This window comes from Accipiter gentilis, chromosome 6 (assembly GCF_929443795.1).
Source record: "Accipiter gentilis chromosome 6, bAccGen1.1, whole genome shotgun sequence".
NCBI lineage: Eukaryota > Metazoa > Chordata > Aves > Accipitriformes > Accipitridae > Astur > Astur gentilis.
This window is the reverse complement of record NC_064885.1, coordinates 4,384,481-4,401,301: the sequence shown is the minus strand read 5'-3', so window position 1 is coordinate 4,401,301 and position 16,821 is coordinate 4,384,481. Positions and strand designations below refer to the sequence as shown.

The 16,821-nt window shown below is 49.8% G+C and overlaps 1 protein-coding gene across 1 annotated transcript in view; it reads left to right on the top strand.

The window, feature by feature from the left end:
- The window catches only part of RPH3AL (rabphilin 3A like (without C2 domains)), a 39,895-nt gene extending 23,491 nt beyond the window's left edge, over positions 1-16,404 (top strand). The window contains exons 7-10 of the mRNA XM_049801719.1: positions 1,721-1,895; positions 8,700-8,813; positions 9,287-9,469; positions 16,313-16,404. Of these exons, the coding sequence (XP_049657676.1) occupies positions 1,721-1,895; positions 8,700-8,813; positions 9,287-9,469; positions 16,313-16,347 (507 nt within the window). The 3' untranslated portion in view covers positions 16,348-16,404. The remainder of the gene's footprint in view (positions 1-1,720; positions 1,896-8,699; positions 8,814-9,286; positions 9,470-16,312) is intronic.
- The last annotated feature ends 417 nt before the right edge of the window (positions 16,405-16,821 follow it).

The following is a 16,821-nucleotide window of genomic DNA, read 5'->3' as shown; positions in this document are numbered from 1 at the left end:
CGCTGTTACCCAGCAAAAAATGTTGGTGTAATTGCAGGATGCTCTCACCTCTGGGTTTCCAGATCCTGCTGTGGAGCACACGAACATCACTCTTGCACTGTTATAGTAACAAACATGTATGCTGGGTCACAGCAATGCTGTGCTTTCTTCTGCTGTGTGCTCTTCTTTTAAAAAGCCTAATACCAGGTTCCCCTCTGAATTCAGATTGCTTTCACTTGGCTTTCAAGACCCCAAACACAGAGATTTTAGCTGTCTGCGTTGATGGCTCTGGACTAGGAACTGGGCAACCTGCTGAGCAATCTCCTCCCATCAGTGAAATGGTGATGGTGGTGTCCTGCTTTTTGTGCCTGCATGAGAAGAACTTCTCATGAGTGCCAGGTGTTGTCACTGCCCTTTGCTTTGATTAAGCCCTAAATGCAAATCGCAAACCTATTGCTGTAATTAGGGATATCTGCATTTGCACCCATTGCCATCATGGTGATACTATGTGCAAAATGCTTTGGGAACTCGGAGTAGAAACACTGATGATCTCCTTCACTCTGAACAGAAGTGCAAGTTTTCTACCCCACTGCATGAAATAGAAAATGATATTTTTACTATATTAACTTATTTTTTCCCCGGCTGTCTCATTAGCTCATTATTAGACTGCTGGAAGGCACAAAAGAATTAGGTTTTTAGAGGCCGTTTCTCCTTGTCTAAGGTGCCATCCTTTTCCCTTCCTCTGGCTCACAGCAGGCTTTATGTTAAATGTACTTAATAGAGCTCCTTCATCATAAGCTGCACTAAAACTAAATTGGAGAGTAAGGGGTGTTCTTACAGGAGATATTACAGTTTAGAGCTCACAGTCTGTTTCATGCTGCAGGTTCAGGTTATTTGAATGTCGTTCTTCTTGTTCTGGGGTTTTCAAGCACACTCGTTAAATGATCTGGCTTAGCCTGAATTGCTCTGTGAAATGAACGCCAAGGTTGTACCGTTCAGTACGGCACAAGGCAGCGTTTCTGCTATCCTGGCATTGTCACTTACTTCCCCCAGCTGCTGCCGGTCTCTGACTATCTCAGAAGCAAAGCAACCCAGGCTGAGGGACTTGGCCCAGGAGGAGAGACTTGTCAGGACTTGCTGCCACTCCAGCCAGTGCAAGACTTGCTTTAGTCTAAGCAGAGCATGTGCTTGGGGCTGTTGCCACCCATGGAATGTGCCTGCTCTCTCCAGGAAGCTTTTCTTTGTGCATTCCCAATGGGAAAGCAACAGATGCAGAATCTGAATTGCCTGCTGCTTAGGGCAGGCCAGAAACTTCATCCCGATATCCTTGTAGTAAGCCTGGGAACCTGTGTTTGACTCAAGCACAGCATCAGAGAAACATCTAGTCTTGACCCAGAGAATGTAAGAAGCTCTGTGGTTTGCACTATCACGCTCTGCTCGTCATTCAGTCTGTGCCTGTTGCTCATTCAAATTTGTGATTGTTTTAGTGGTGGAAGAAGGACCGTGGTGAAGCTGGGTTGATAAGTTGTGGGGAGGAATTTGGGATGCTGTGGTAGTTGCAGAGTGCAGTAGAACCATTGGGCTCTGTGAGCTGGAAGACTTGACCCCCCCTGTGTTTGAGTGGGGTCAAGGTAGCTCAGAGTGAGTGGCTGGGCCGAACTTGGTGGGAAGCTCATTGGTGCTGGCTGTGCTCTCTTGCTGTAAAAACCCAGGCTTAAGGTGTTGTGCCCCTGTCTAACAGGTTTGGAAGAGGTCCGGTGCGTGGTTCTACAAAGGGCTGCCCAAGTACATCATGCCTTTGAAGAGCAGCAGCAAATCCAGTGAGCTACACTCGCAGCCTTGGCAAAGTGAGCCAGCCATGCCAGAGGCAGAGAGCGTCGGGACCAGCCGATCCTTCACCTGGGCCAGGGGAAAAGGTTGGTTGTCTGCTTCTTGCCCAGGAAGCAGGTAGGGAGAAGGACCTGGCTTCTACTGTTGCTAGCAGGATTCAGCTAATAGGGGAGGCTCTGTGTTAGAGGTGAGGGGGCACAAGATGTGGTGTGTTTCCCATGTGGTCAGTGTTGGGTTTTTCATGCTATGGTGTGTTTTTCAGATTTCACTGTTATTTAAGTGCACATTGGTGGCCCAGACTAGCCCCGGTCCTCCTGGACTCCCTGTCCTTCAGTCCACCTTGCTTTCCTCCATTCCTTGCAGCCCCCACTGTTTTGCTGGGACTGCCAAGGGAGGGACGAACCGTGAAGCAGACACCTGTCTCCAGTCGCAGCCCAAAGAGCTCCTCCTGCTGAACTACATAGGATGGTCCCACTGATGGACATCGTTGTGCAGTCAAGGCTGACAAAAGGCTGGTCTCGTTCCCTCCCTCCTTGGGGCTGCTTGCTTCTTGCTTCTGCTGCCCTCCAGAGCACTGTTGGACAGATAATTCAAGTCACTTTGAGCTGGGTTAGAAATTACACTGCCAACATCTCCCTGGGGTCTTCCTAGGGCCTGGAGCAAGTGGGCAGAGATACTCTTCTACAGTCAGTGGGCAGGAGCGAGCTGATGCTGGCTGTGTCCTTTTGTGCTTGACCCCCTGAACAGGTGAGACTGGGAAAGGGTGAAGTTCCTTCCCCAGGCTTTGGGGAGGGGGGCTGAGGTTTGCAGCATGGAGAGCTCAAGGCTGAGTTGTTCTTTTAATGTGTCTTGGAGGAGCTGTTGATTAACTTAGCCCTGTGCAGGGCTGGGGCCAGAGCACTGACAAGCCTGAATATTTATTAGCTTCAGCACTCACGTCCATGTTCTTTGAGGTAGTCCTTGATTGAAGTAAACCGTTGTGTCACAAGCGGCATCTTGGATCGCTGCCGCGTCAGATCCCATTCACAGCGCTGCCTTGTAGGGCTTTTTTCCCCCCTCTCTTCCATCTGCCCACCCTGTTGTTGCTCATATGCCCACTCCAGTGCTGTGCCTAGAGCCAGCTGGGGGGAAACAGCAGCTCAGCATTGAGGAGCTGGGCACTCAGGGTCATTAGCACAGCAGTGGATGGATGCTGCAGAATTAAAGCTGCTGCCAGTCTGCTTTGATTTCTCTTCATTTCTTTCTGCTGTGGATTAGCGGAACTGTCTGGCCTCTCTCACCTTCTGTCTTTTGCTATTAGATCCCCTCAATTGGAGAAGACCTCTTAAGTGTACCAGCAGCATACACTCTTCCACATCAAGATAAATCTTATCAGTAGTGCAGGGGGAAATAACCTTTTAATAAAGAGTGCTCAGGAGAGTTGAGTTTATAAGCCTTCTCTTCAGGGCCCAGCTAGGAAAGCACTCCCAGCCCTACTGTAACTTTTGTAATTAAAGACAAATTAGATCGACATTAGATGGTTGTGCTTCCCTCCAGGAGACGCTTGGAAGGAGTTGTCTTAGCAAATGAACTGATGGATGAGGTATTTTCTGTTCACATGATAAGGAAAACATTACGAGTCAAAGAAGTTGAGCCCAGACCTAGGCTGCTTTTTAGTTCAGCTTTGTAGTTAAGGTTTTTTTTGGGAGAAGGTCTCCCCATAAATACTGGCAGGAACAGCAAAGGAGCAGGTGGAGGACAGCAAAGTGGCCTTTGGTAAGCTTTGATGTGGGTGGTGAGCTGCCTTTCTCCCTGCGCCCTGATTTTTGGCTGGCTGCTGTTTTATGGGTTGGATAATATTAATTTATGGGTTTATTTTCTGGTGCTTTCTTTCCTTGTTGCCCTTCTCTGTTAGACCGCCTGTCCTCTGGACAGCTTTCAATGGTCACTGTGGGCTGTAATTAATCTCTGAAGCTGGGAGCTTGTACATCTCACCCTTCTGTTTGACCCTTTTTACCTGCCAGTGCTGGGACTTCTGCTGTTCGTCATCCGAAACCTCTGCAACGTGCAGGGCAGCTGCCTTCCGCTGTGGAGATGATGTAGCTGTGATACTGCCAGCGTCAGTCCGCGACTGGGCCTGGACTGAGCTTTACGAGGCCATGGTTGACAAGGCAGCCTGCCTTACCTCCGCCCGGCTGATAGTGTTTGTCAGCTCACACCTCGCACGCCCTCATCTGAACACATCCTTTTGGCACCGAGTAAAGCCCTGTTGCTTGTTTGGCAGGATGTTCTCGGGAACGAGCTCTGGCATTTAACGTGCCTGACTCTGACAGGCTGCACTCGGTGGGGTTTCCATTATGTTGGCCAGTCGTGTCTAACCCTACTGCTTGCCTCCTGAGGTGCTGAAGGAGCCGTCTCTTGGCTGTTAAGGGATTCAAGTCAGGTGGGACCAGTGCAGGTGCATCAATGTCCCGGCACAGTCCCTGTGTGAAGAGCCTGGGAGAAAGGAGCCGCAGTTGTCCTTTTGACAACCAGGAGCTGCCTTTCAGCAGGGATGGGACAAACCTTAAGTGTCCCTTTTCCCCCCTCAAAAGGAAGGGATCAGTGCCAGTCCCTGGGTACTGGCTGCTCCTGCTGCAGGAGGCTGGGAAGGCAGCGGGACCGTGGGACTGCAGGGACGTGCCTCTTGAAAGAAAAGCCAAACCCACCAGGAAGAAGTTTTATTTTTACACACCCATTATTTCTCTCGCACTCACTGACACTGGATTTGCCGTTGCCTTTAGTTTTTCTGTAATAAACAAGCAGTTGCCATGGGAACCCTGCTAATAGTTAAGGCACAAATGTATTGTCATGGGGAGAATAGCAGTAATATTTCTTGTGCTGGGGAACAGCTCTGCTCCATGTGGTGGAATGTGGGTGGGTTTCTGCACTGGGTCAGGCAGGACAGGGCTGTCAGGGGGTGGGGAGTAATAAGCAGCAGGGCTTTCCTTCTTCCGAACTCTGAGTTCTGCAGAAAAAAATGTAAAGCATCTGTGTGGAAAAAAAGAAGTGTGATCCCTGAGCTATTGCACTGTTTGGCATGAGGGCTGCCTGCTGCTCTGCTTGGTCTCCAGTGGTTTCTCCTGTTGCAATGTGCTCTAGTCCTGTTGCCAAGCAATGCAATGTGCTGGCACAGGAGCAGTGGATGGGCAGGGGGATGCAGTGGGTTTGTCCGGTGTCTGTGTGCTGGAGGCCAAATCCCCAAGTGCGGGGGCACATCAAGCGCTTTTCAGGCCACTGAGAGGGTCATCCAACTTCTCTACAAGTTTGGGCAGTGCTGAAGCTGCACGTGTGCTGCTTCTGTGAAAGGGAGAGCAGTTGGGTCCAGTACCTTCCTCCTGCTTGAAGATGTCTCTGCAACTGTGGGCAGCACTGGGCATGATCTAGCATAGGACCTGCACTCAGCGAGACACTTGGGTTGTAATAAAACTCTTTATCTCTGACCCTCCTACCCACAGTGATCGAGAACTATCGGCCTCTCTCTGGCCACTCTCCGGAGGTTGTGTTTGCAAAGGCTGATGATACAGTGCTGCAGGGGAGCTGTGTGCTCAAGGGCTCATGCTTAGCCCGCTCATCCAGCGTGTCTTGGCTGTGCTGGGCACGTGTAGCTGTTCGGAGCTGTTGCTGCAGGATGCCCATGCGTGCTTTTTCTGTGTTTTTGGCAGCTGCAAGAAGCGCCAGGCTTTGTGTATGCAGGGACTGAGCTCTGCGCTGCAATACGCAGTGGGAGGGAATGTGGCTGGCTCTTTCCATCACAGGTGTGCTTGCGCCAGGTGCACGCGTTTAATATTGGAGCTCAACCCCAGCCAAGTGCTCCTTTCCCCTTGGCCTGAGCACAGCCTTCCCTCATCCTCTGCTGCTGGGATTAAGTGCAGCCCGGCAGCCCTCCACCATTCCCTTTGGCTCTCCATGCCACGGGGCTCCGGTACCTCTGGCTTGGAGGCTGAACCACATGTCGGAGGGATTGTGGGCTCCGGCAGCAGCCACGGGGGTTCAGGCCCTCGATGAGTGACCCATTCCCTGTGGGAATACTGCTTTTCTTGCAAGTTTTGTCTCGGCATATTTTTTTATGAGCTTTTTTTCAGTCAGCTGGAGATTGAGAGGGATAAATCTGTTACGTTCTCTGAAAATACAGCTGTCCAACGACTCTTATTGATATATCAGCAACTGCTGGAACACCAGATTTACGACTTCTGGGCTCTGGAAAGTGCCAGCAGAAGGTCTGGGAGCTTTGGGAGAAAAATTACCTTAAAGGGAAACATTGCTGCAGTGGGTAAAATACACTCTTATTGGCAGCAAAGGAAATGAGAGCAGACAGGGCTGCTCCTGTGGTGCAAGTGCCTTTGTGTCATTAATATTTTCTTCCTCTTGTGCTGGTCCTCTCTGAACTGCTGAGTGGCAGAAGGGAAGGCAGCTAAAGTCACCTCCACTAATTCACTGGGGCCTTCTCCAAATAAATCCTGACTTCCAGCATTTTTAAAGGATTCATGGAGGAAGGAGCTGTTATGAAGCAATGGATTTTATGAATCCAGGAGGCCAAGAAAGAATGATGACCAAGTAGGACAGGAGTGCATTTTCTGAGGGAATTGGGCAATGGGAGAGTCAGAGTGATTCTCACAGCTGAGATTTGGATTTCATAGCAAAAAAACCCCATACTGGTATGTATGGATTGTTATTAACAGTATTTATATATAGTCCCCCACCATTCCCTGGGAGCTTTGAGGAAGTAGTGAAGCTGTCTTTAAGACAGCAAAGCCCAAAGCCAAACCTTTGCTTTGAGAACTCTTAGCCAGAAGTGCAGCCCCCCTGCTTGTAATGGGGCTTTGCTCTCTGCCTGGCTCAGCTCCACAGTCCCTTTCCCTGGGGGTGAGAGGTCCCATTTCTGATGGTGCCAGGAGGGGAAGGCTGCGGGGGCAGTGAGGAGGAGGCCTGGCAGCCTGCCCCCTGCGCAGCTCTTCACAGCAGCACGGCATGTGTGGGGAGCTGCCCGCCAGGGCAACTTCAATAACACTTTGCAATAACACTGGCAGCCAGCTTTAATATCCTCAGAGATGTTAACTCCAGAAAAGCGCTATTTTAGGTATTAATTTTTTTTTTTTTAATAAAATACTTTGTGTACTACAGATCGCTCCCTGAATACAGGAGCGGCTGCGGAGGTCCTTGGCAGAAATGTTTGACAGCTTGTGCTCGCCTGTGCAAAGGGAGGGATACCCGTCCTCCTGCCCTTGGGCAGCGTTAAGGGGTTTGTACTTCTGCGAATTGTGTGTAGTGAATTCTAGGGCTGATACAGAGACGTGAACTGACAGCTCTCTGCTACGCCACAGTTGTCACGTTGTACCACTGCACCCACGTCCCTCCTGCAGCCGGCAGCACCGTGAGGTTGGGCACTACGAGTAACATGGCACAGGGGCAAACTGGTTTGTTCAGCAGCAGAATGGGGAACTCATTTCTCATGTGAATGTGAGCTTATAAATACATACTGATGAATATAATATAAAGAAATAGTTGGGGCTTCGTTTTTCTACAGTAGAGGCTGTAGGTTGCAGTGTTGCCTACTTTGTCCCACATGAGCCAATGTTGTAGTTTTTACTCAGAATTGTGACCCAGTCTTTGAAGTGGCTTCTGAGCTGCCAGGAGAGCTGGTACCTGCCTTGGTCAGATGGAGAAATGCTGTAGGTGCAACCCCTCGAGCAAAAGACAGTTGTTTTCCTGTTACCTTCCTCCTCAGACCCATCATTTCACTTCTGAGATCAGGCCATTACAAAAACCTAGGAGTTGGAAAAACACCTTTCTCATTTTACCCAGAGCAGCTGGCAGTCGAGTTATCTTTTTACACTGGTATAAGCAGGAGAGGTGCTTGCATAATTGCATGGAAAAGTGGAAACAACCTGCCAATTTGGGAAGTTGTGTCTGGCAAGTAAAACTCCTTCAGCTCTTATGGAAACTATGGAGAGTGGAAAGCAGCAGGATTAGGGCCAGGATTCAGGGGTGGGGGGGGGGGAAGAAGGAAAAGAAAGTGGCCTTGAAATGGGGGAACAGTCTCCTTGAGGGAGAGGAGTGACTCTTGCCTTTTAAGCCTTGGGGGCATAGGAGTAATATAGTTCTGGGCGGTGTGCTGGTAGGGATGAGTGCTGAACGTATGATGAGCTAAGAAGTCATGTAATTGCTGCAGGGTCTTTTATTTGATATGCTCAGTAGTTATCTGGTGTTTTCCTTATAGATCCTGGAGCCTCCACAGAGGCCTTGCTGCACTTGAAATGTGGCTTGGAGAAAGCCAGGCCCTGGCCCCAAATGACTCAAACATGGATACTCTTCTGGTGCAGCCAGGACCCCTCCACCGGCAGCTGAGCAAGAGCCAGCCTTGTGCCCAGTCCAGCCCTTAGCGTTTTACTCCAGTGTGGGAGACAGCAAACATCAGGAGGAGAGGACTCACTGGTGTGCCAGCACGGCAGTCAGCAGGAGCAGAGAGCAGCTCCCAGACCGGCCACACTGCAGGGCTCTTGGCTTTGTAGCAGGTAGCTTTGGGCAGCAAAGCACAGCACAGGAGCAGTGTGGTCCCCATGGTTCCAGACCAGTTTAGGAGAGAAGCGCTAGTGGGGTGTGCATCTGCTTCAGGTGCTGGCAGCACTGGAGTGCGTATGGCAGAGTTATAAATCATTTGTAAAAAGTAAAAGCACATCATGTTTGAGAGGAAGAGTGAACAGCTGTGGGGGAACTGCAGGTAGGGGCTCCTTTTGGAGAGGAAGAACGTGATCAGCAAGTCAGCATTTGTTCATGTTTTATTTGGATCCATCTGGCACCCTCTTTGGTAAGTGTTATGAACATTGTGAATAACTGTCTCTCTCCTCTCCTCACCCCGATCTTTTCTGCAGTGGTTTCTAGTGACAGTGAGAGTGACTCGGAGTTCAGTTCCTCCAGCCTGGATGACAAGCCCTTACCTGTGGGGTTAAAAGGCTCACAAGGCAGAAAGCACCGAGCAGGACTAGGTGAGGAGTTCCTGTCCCTTGTGGCTGGAGGGTGGGAAGTGTAAAGCGCTTGAATGTTTGGCTCTTGGTACTGTGGGTTTTGGCTCAGCCACTTGCCTGCCCTGTGCCGCTGCAGCCCACTGGCTGTAGTCGTGCCGGGTGAGGATCTGATCCTTTCTCACTGGAATAGGAATAATGGGTCAAACAGGTGGTGGGTCGCTCCATTGCCTGCAGCCTTTCAGGGTCTGCCCTTGCAGCTGAGAGCTGCTCCTGGCCACGTGGCAGCATGTCTCCGGCCAGCTCCTCACTCCTGACTTCATAGTACTGGAATCACTGGTGCTGTTTTAGGAGTGGAGTATGGGAACTGGGTTTTGACCCTGCTTCTGAGGGTGCCTGGCTGGGAGCAGGGAGGCGGCTGCTCTCTTAGGACCTGGCCCAGCATCTGCACCCACTTCTCCATCCCACAGCAGCATCTCTCTGTTGTGTCTCTGCAGCACCCATCGGGGAAGCCGGCCAGGCCATGGGCAGGGCGCTGGGAAGCACCCACTCCCCTACCCTCTCAGGGAGCCGCAGCAGCCTGGGCAGTGAGCAGGGGGCTGCCCACAGTGCCGTGGAGAGCTTCCAGAGCAACCAGCCGGCGGACGGGTGCGACAGCGATGCTGGCAACAGAGTCGCTGGTAAGCTGAACCTCCTCTTTGGGCAGATCCTTGCTTTTGGGGCTGACTTCCCTCAAAGCACAGCCTTCTCAGAGGCACACCTGGCAAAGCTGCAGCTCAGGATCACCTTTCCCTGCTGCTTTTCTCATGGCAGATGCTGTCACAGCATTACAGCTCACTCCTTCCCTCTTCCCTGCGTGCAGAATGTATTCTGCAATATGAGTAATCGTCTGGGGTGGGAGCTGCCTACACCCACCACCGAGAGCAGCCGTAGCCAGGGTCTGTCCCCCTGCAAAGGCCCAGAGCTCCTGCCTGCCCTGCAGAGGCAGCAGAAAAGGTTGAGCTTTCAGTGAAGCCAGGCAGAAGTCCGGCAGCTATATGAGACTGAATAAAAATTTTCCTAATGTTAGATGGCTCTTAAAGCCATGCATGGATCTTCCCAGAACTCTGCAGTGCAAAAAAAGACACTTTTCCCCCCTCAACAACCTTGGAACAATTAAGTGACTGTGAGAGCAGAGGCTGCTATCACATCTGATCTGGAGCAGCTGAGAGATGCAAATGTGTTCCCTCTGCGGTTCCTGCTAATCTATTCAATAACCCCTTAAGTTATCATTTAGCGCTGCTCCCTCCAGAGCGTTCCTGCCGCCCTGTGAACTGCCACTCCTTTTGTTCCTGAGCCTGTTTTGTGTTGTGCATGTTGAGGCGTAAATTGGATTAGACAGAGCAGGTTTATCCTTTAGTGCAACATGGAGTCATAGTCCCCCTCCCCACGCTTCCCGCTAGAAATAGCCAGCATAAAATTGTTTCTCTGCTCTTCCCTCCCTCCCCAAGTTTCAAGGATTTGCAGTTTCCTTTAATTTTAGTTTTCGCAAAGCAAATTAGATGACTGATAATTCTGCTCTGTCTGTCCTCTCTCTGGATTATAGTGCTACCCCAGACTGGGCACTTTATTTTAAGCCCTGTTGACTGTGGCATTAGAGACAGCTGATTCCTGTTGTGTGTTGGCTCTGCTGCCTGCTGGCAGGGAGCAGCAGGTTGTCCTGCAGGATTGAAGCGGGTGATGGTGGATAGCAGGTGTGATCCCTTGGGTGCTTTTTCTGCTGGTGCTATGTGGCCGTGATAAAGTCTGGATGGATGCACACCTGGACGGTGCGTTTGTACAGCGCTTAGCACTTTGGAGCTTTCCTGCCAGCTGTTTAAACTAACTGCCGCCTGGTCATGACAGTGCAAGCAATATCTGAGAAGCAAAAAATGCCTTTTTCCTGCTAAAAAATTAATGTGCAAAGCTTGGGTCAATGCTTTCCAGTGGGATCTCTCCTTGCTAGGTGCAGGAGAGCTAAAAATGACAGGCATCATGGACATATCTTAAGAAAATGAAAACTATAGCAATCTCATGAGCCCAGTTAAAATAGTCCCTGAGATGTAGAGAGAATCCTGCTAAGGAAAAGGTTAAGCCACGTTGGCTGACTAGAGAATATCTGTAAAGATCTTTATTATCTCTGGGGTCATTTATTTCCCAGTCTTCCTGCAGAAGGGACTGCTTTGTTCAGACATGGTGCGTGCAGCAGCAGGAGGGCTCTGCGGCCCCCAGAGCTGGGGGAGGGAGGCAGGGAGACAGCAGTGAGTATTTCTGCTCACTTGTGCCGGGAGGGGGGGAATGAAACCGGTGGTGGTTGCAGTCGGAAGGCACAGGTTTTGGGAACTGATGGAGAGTGGCAGCAGGCAGGGTTCTCTTTGTCACGTCACATCAGGGAACTAGCCACCAGCCAAGCGTCCTCCTAGGCTGGGGAGCTGCTACGGGCTCGCAGGTAGTTGGGTGACACTACAGCTGTGGCTCTGTGACCCCAAGAGGTGGTAGGATGGGCTATAGAGCAGCTGGCCTTTCTTCAGGCCTGTCCTGTGCCGGCGTTACGCCTTTCTGCGGTGTGGGTGCTGGCGAGGTAGGGCAGCATCAGAGACTGTACCAAACGTCTCTGCAAGGAGGCGAAGGTGGAACCTGAGCATGCTGTGGGAGGCACGTGATGTGCCAGTGTTGTGTTTGCCGTGGCTGTACGCTCTGTCCTGCAGTGTGGGTTGTTGTCAGCACTTCAAGGTGGGGAGGACAGAGGGAAAGTGAGTTTGTTTTACCCTCCGATGTGTTTGGGATGTGGTCTTGCCTCCGTGCAGCAAGTGAGCAGCAGGGGTAAGCATGGTCGGCGTTTGTTTACTCTGAGAGCGCTTAACGTGCCCAGCTGGAGAGATGCTGCAGCGATGTTATCTGTGCAGCAAACTATTGGCAATCACAATCCATTACATATGAATTTAGTAATCAGCATTATGCAGCGATACGACGCGTGTGGCCTTGTGTTCTGTGCGGCTCTGTAGCAGGTGGTTTGAGCAGATCAGACATCCAGGAGGCTGCAATACTGAATGCCCCCATGCTTTGCCAGCAGCCTGGCAAGAGCAGAAAATAAAGAGCAAAACCAGCGCTGTAGTCCCCTAGGAAGTGTCCTTCTCTGCAGAGGGGTTCGCTCGCATGCTCTGGGATGCTGGAAGTCTGGGGTGTGCAAATACTGGGAGCCTCGGGCAGGTGGCAGAGCCTCTCCCCATCTTTAGATCAGAGCTTCGTCTGTCTGTGAGAGGCTTTTCGTCATGGGTCCCTCTGGATGCCACTGTTTGCCAAAAAGCAGAGTCTGCTCTTGCTGTTCGTCTCTTTAAAGAGAGGTGGAGGTGATGGGTGCTGTATGTCAGGATTGGCAAAACTCTTCACTGCATCTCCCTGCCTGTGGGACAGTCCCTGTGCTCTGCTCTGACCCAAAAGCAGAGCAAGGGGCAAAGATCCTTTCTCATTTAAATTGCTGATCCTCAGCTGCAGAATGGGGACGTTAAAGGGAGATTTTGCTATAGCTTTTCTGAAAGAGTCTGCAACTTTATAACACTGTGTTGGGAGCAATTTTTACTTCATATTAACACCTCAGGTGTTGTTCTACCGGTGACTTTCTTTTCACTTCTTTTTCTCACCTCTGCTCTAATTCTGCTCTCAAGTGCGACTTTGCATCCTTAAATCCCAGGCCACAGCCAGAACAGGGAATTAGGGAGTGGTACTGCAAATGCCGCTGGTCTCTCATAGTCCTTAGCTCTTTAAGCCTGAAGGCTGAGATGACAGTATGGTCCTGCAGCCAGGGGAAAACAAGGAGCTATTAAGAAGAGTTTGTAGGTTTCCAGTGTGTTGCTCCGGCTCCGGCTGGGGTTTGGTGAGGCAGATAATGAAGCCTGGGGTTTGTCATAAAATGACTCATTGTCAGAGCTGCACTGGGATTTAGGCAACTTCAACCCATGAGCCAAGGTTTCAGAAGAGTGGTGAGTTGAGAGGCTGCCAATTTTATTTATTTTTTTTTTACCACCTGCTTTCAAACCCTTTCAAAAAGCATCATTTTCTGAGGGTCTGGTGTTTCTTCTTCTGAAGCTCCAGTTCCTAGAGGTGCCCACTCTGACGTGATAGCTGTTAAGAGGAAGACCATGTGCTGGTTTTCCTGAAGAATGTTTTATCCTAAAGGGGATGAAATTTGCACACAGGAAGGAAGCACAATCTTTCTTTTTCCCCTTGTTTGGCCCTGGCTAGGGAGGTGACTTGCCTTGTTCTGGCTGTAGAGCTGATGTGTGTTAAGAAGTGCCTCAGTTAAAAATGAGCAAAATCCTCACTACTGTTAATTATGACATTTGTATTAAAGAAAGGGAATATTAAACGGAATTAAACAAATCGTCAATATCTTCCAGTGGTTTTCATTAGCTCATGGAGAGCTTTTAATGGAGATATCTTTGAGCTTGGACCTGGCTGCTGCAGGGGGTAAATTAAGAGCAAAAGGCATCTCTCCTCAGATCAGTAGCAAGTTCTACTTTGCTAGGTCCCAGTTAATGGGGTCCTCAGTGTCTTCTGAGGAATGGGTCTATGCTGTTTGGTATTCTGTGGGTCATCTGAACAACTTGCTGGTAGGGAATGGTGAGTGAGCTTGGCATGGGCTCTGGGTCTGGAGAAGGCTCTAAATTGTGCTTAAAAGAGGTTTGAGAAACAGCCACAAGATAAGCTAATGAATGAGTAGCATACATCTGAGTGCAAATCACAGTCTCCTCACCTCTGCTTGTTTGCCATCGTGTTGTCTAAATCATTAATACTTAAAGAGCAGTACAGCAGCTGGCAGTTAAGCAGAGCCGTGTTAAACCCTGGTGTTGCTGAGTCTGGGAGCTGAGACAGTGATGGCAGCGCCTGGTGGGGTATAAGAAACGTCGTGGCTTGCAATCACAGGGTGAGACTGGCTGGAAGGACCTCCAGAGGTCAGCTGGTCCAGCCTGGACCCTTTTCCCAGGGTGCTGAAGCTGCAGCTTCTGGGTACCTCCCTTTGGGTGCTTGCTTTTTAGCTGTCATGCTGGGAAAGGCTGAGCAGAGCTGAGAAAAGGGCCTGGAGCTGAGAGAGATGGGCAGGAAATGCTGCTTCCAGGTCTCTTAATCTGGGGAGATTTATGCCCTGTCTTTCAGGAATTGTCTGGATTTAGAAATGAGGTGGTGTCACTCTCTCTGTGGCTCAGTGCCTCCCCAGCTGGGGTAGGCATCAACTTTTGCTCATAAATATGCAAGCTGTTAATACGTGAGAGAGGAAGAGCCATTCTGCATTATTTTCATGGCAGGAAATTCTCAGGGCATCTCTGAAGTGAAAGCATTAACTTTTTTTCTTCCCTTCTGTTTCTCAGATATCTGTTTTGCTCCCTCAGGGACGATGAGGAGGTAACATTTTGCTTCAGTGGGTCTAACTACTCCATTCCATGTAGGAAAAAAAAATTATCCTAACAGTAATTAGACTCTGAACGGGATAGTAATTTCTTTAATGACTTTCTTCATGGCAGTCTTTGGGGAGTTGACTTTTGTTTTTCCTGTGCTTGGTGAGAAAGTTGCTTAAATGTTTTTAGACTGCTCGCTCCCTCATCCATGTGAGCTACAGCCAAACAATGTAGTCTTCCTGGGCTGGCTTTGCAACAGGGTGAAATAGGTGGGCAGCTGCGTGAGGGAGCTGTGCTCGCAACCCCTGCTCTTCCTCCCTCTGCCTTCAGCCTCTGCCTGCACTGAGGACATAGGGTAGGAGGGAAGCGGGGGTCAGATGTGGAGAGACCCTCACCCACACCCAGCCTCTCTCCTCCAAGCCTCTGCTTTCTGCACTGGGTGCCGCATCAATCTTTGCGCACCACTGTTTGCCCCCCTTTGCTTAAAGCTTACTGCTATGGGATTGAGTTTTCCTGCTGCCAAGGAGCATGAGTTGTGCCTCTTTCACAAAGTGAAAAAATTGAAATGTGCCTTCATGGCTGAGCAGCTTTGAGCTGTCTCTGCCTCCTTGTGTTGGTGCTGGAGAGCACCGAATGGTCCTGCTGTATTTATAAATAAAACATGTCTTTGGGTAGTGACAGCATTAGGAAATAGTTCAAGGTTTGCATTCCAGATACAATGGATTTGTAAATATGAACTGCAGAAGAAGCATATGCCCCCTTCCATGTTTTAAGGAATTAAAATATTTTTGTCCTCAAGTGGTAGAACTGAAAACGTTTTCAGGTCTTTTAAGTCCGCCTTGAAGTTAAGTGAATAAAGGCTCGAGTAGCTAAAAAATAAATTACTTTCACTATTTCTGTAATTCTTTATGGAGTTTTAAATTGAAGACTTTTTCCTTGAAAATAGAGGAATGACAAAGACTCATTCTCTTGCCTCTTTCACTCAATATATCTGGAAACAAGTCTGCTGCTGAAGATGAAACTCCTATTTTTGTGCCTTCTTTCACATTGCAGAGGTCTGTGCTTTGGTCTTTGATCAAACAGCCTGTCTGGCCTCCTGCCTCCACATCCTTAGACTTATTCTCTGCCCTTTGCAATACGTTTACTCTTTGTGCTTCCAACTTTCTATTCAGCATTTTGCACAAAGCACTGAGGGCAATAGTTGATGTCGTCTTTCAAAACAAAGCATAAAGGAGAGAGCATGGGAAGTCAGTAATATAGAAGTTAAAAGTGTGGATTTTGGAGTCTTTGTAAACACACTGAGACGTTTTATGGCTCGGGAGGTTATCTTTCCACTGGGATGTCGGCCAGTAGCTGGTGGGAGGAATTTGCAGGACTCCCCGTGCCTTGAACATTTCACATGAATGCAGTGACTGGAAACATCTCGTGTCGTTTCTCCAGGAGTCAACATAACTTGTGTCCCCTTCAGTTCAGAGAAGGGGAAGAGAAGTTAGTACTGACCCACCGCTGCCTTAGATCACTCCACGTTGCTGGCCCCACATTTCGCCCCATGTGCTGGAAGCAGTGCATCCCAGCAGACCATGAGTTTTGCCAGGGGCTGCTGAAGCGATTAGCTCAGGTTCGTTTAGTTGACATGAGCCAGAGTGCCTTCTGCAGCAGAGCATCGCTGTCCTGCACCCGTCCCCAGCCATGGGCAAGGGCTACATTCTGCCGTGGCTCCTGTCCATGGCCCTGGCACGTGGAGGACCTGCTCTGTGGCACATAGATGGTGTCACCTGGGTTGGAAACCTCTGAGAGCTGAGACTTGGCTTTCTGTCTGACTTTGCCCTTTGAGGGAAGTGTGTACCAGAGAACTAGTTCTAGCAGTACAACTCCTTCTTTCTCCTTCTTTCCCCATTTCTTTCCCCTGTCTTTTCTGTCTTTAATAAAGTTTAATGGGCCCTGACTGCTGACAGACTGTGGAGTAATGATGCATAGACATTCTCTTCATTATTATTTTTAGGAAGCTCTTAAAATGGCACTGAGCATGTAAAAGCAACATAAAATAACTTTGTCAGGTCTCTCCCCTTCACTGCTTTCCAAACAAAACTTTTGTCTTTATGTATTTTGAAGGCAAACGGTGTGTCCACACCAGAACACAATGCTGACAGAGGTGAAGATGGAGCTGCTTTGCCTGGATCCAATGCGTGTCCCTTGCCCACTCCTGTAGACCTCACTGCAGACAACGACTGCCGCTGGTGGTGACTATGATGGTGGCTCTTGCACAGGCCTTAGCAACACGATGGCACCTGGGAAAGCACCTGCCTGTCCTCCCTGTCTCACTGACTTGGTTTATGGTTTGGTCCGTTTTCCCCTTCTACTGACTGACATGCACTTCAAGGTGCTGCTCGGAGAAGGATGCTGTGCTGTGCAAGTGCTGCCATGAAGTCCAGACCCGTGTTTGTTGGAAGGGGTACACAAAGTGCTCACTCGAGCTGAAGAAACATGTGCTGCCTCCACTGTTCCTGGCTTGCCAAGCCCAGCCTCGGGTTCAGCTCCTGGCCTCGCAGTCCTGGCTTTGCAGTCTTCAGGAGAAAGAGAAATTCACTCCTATCTCCCTGAAATAGGGTGTGAGGAGACCG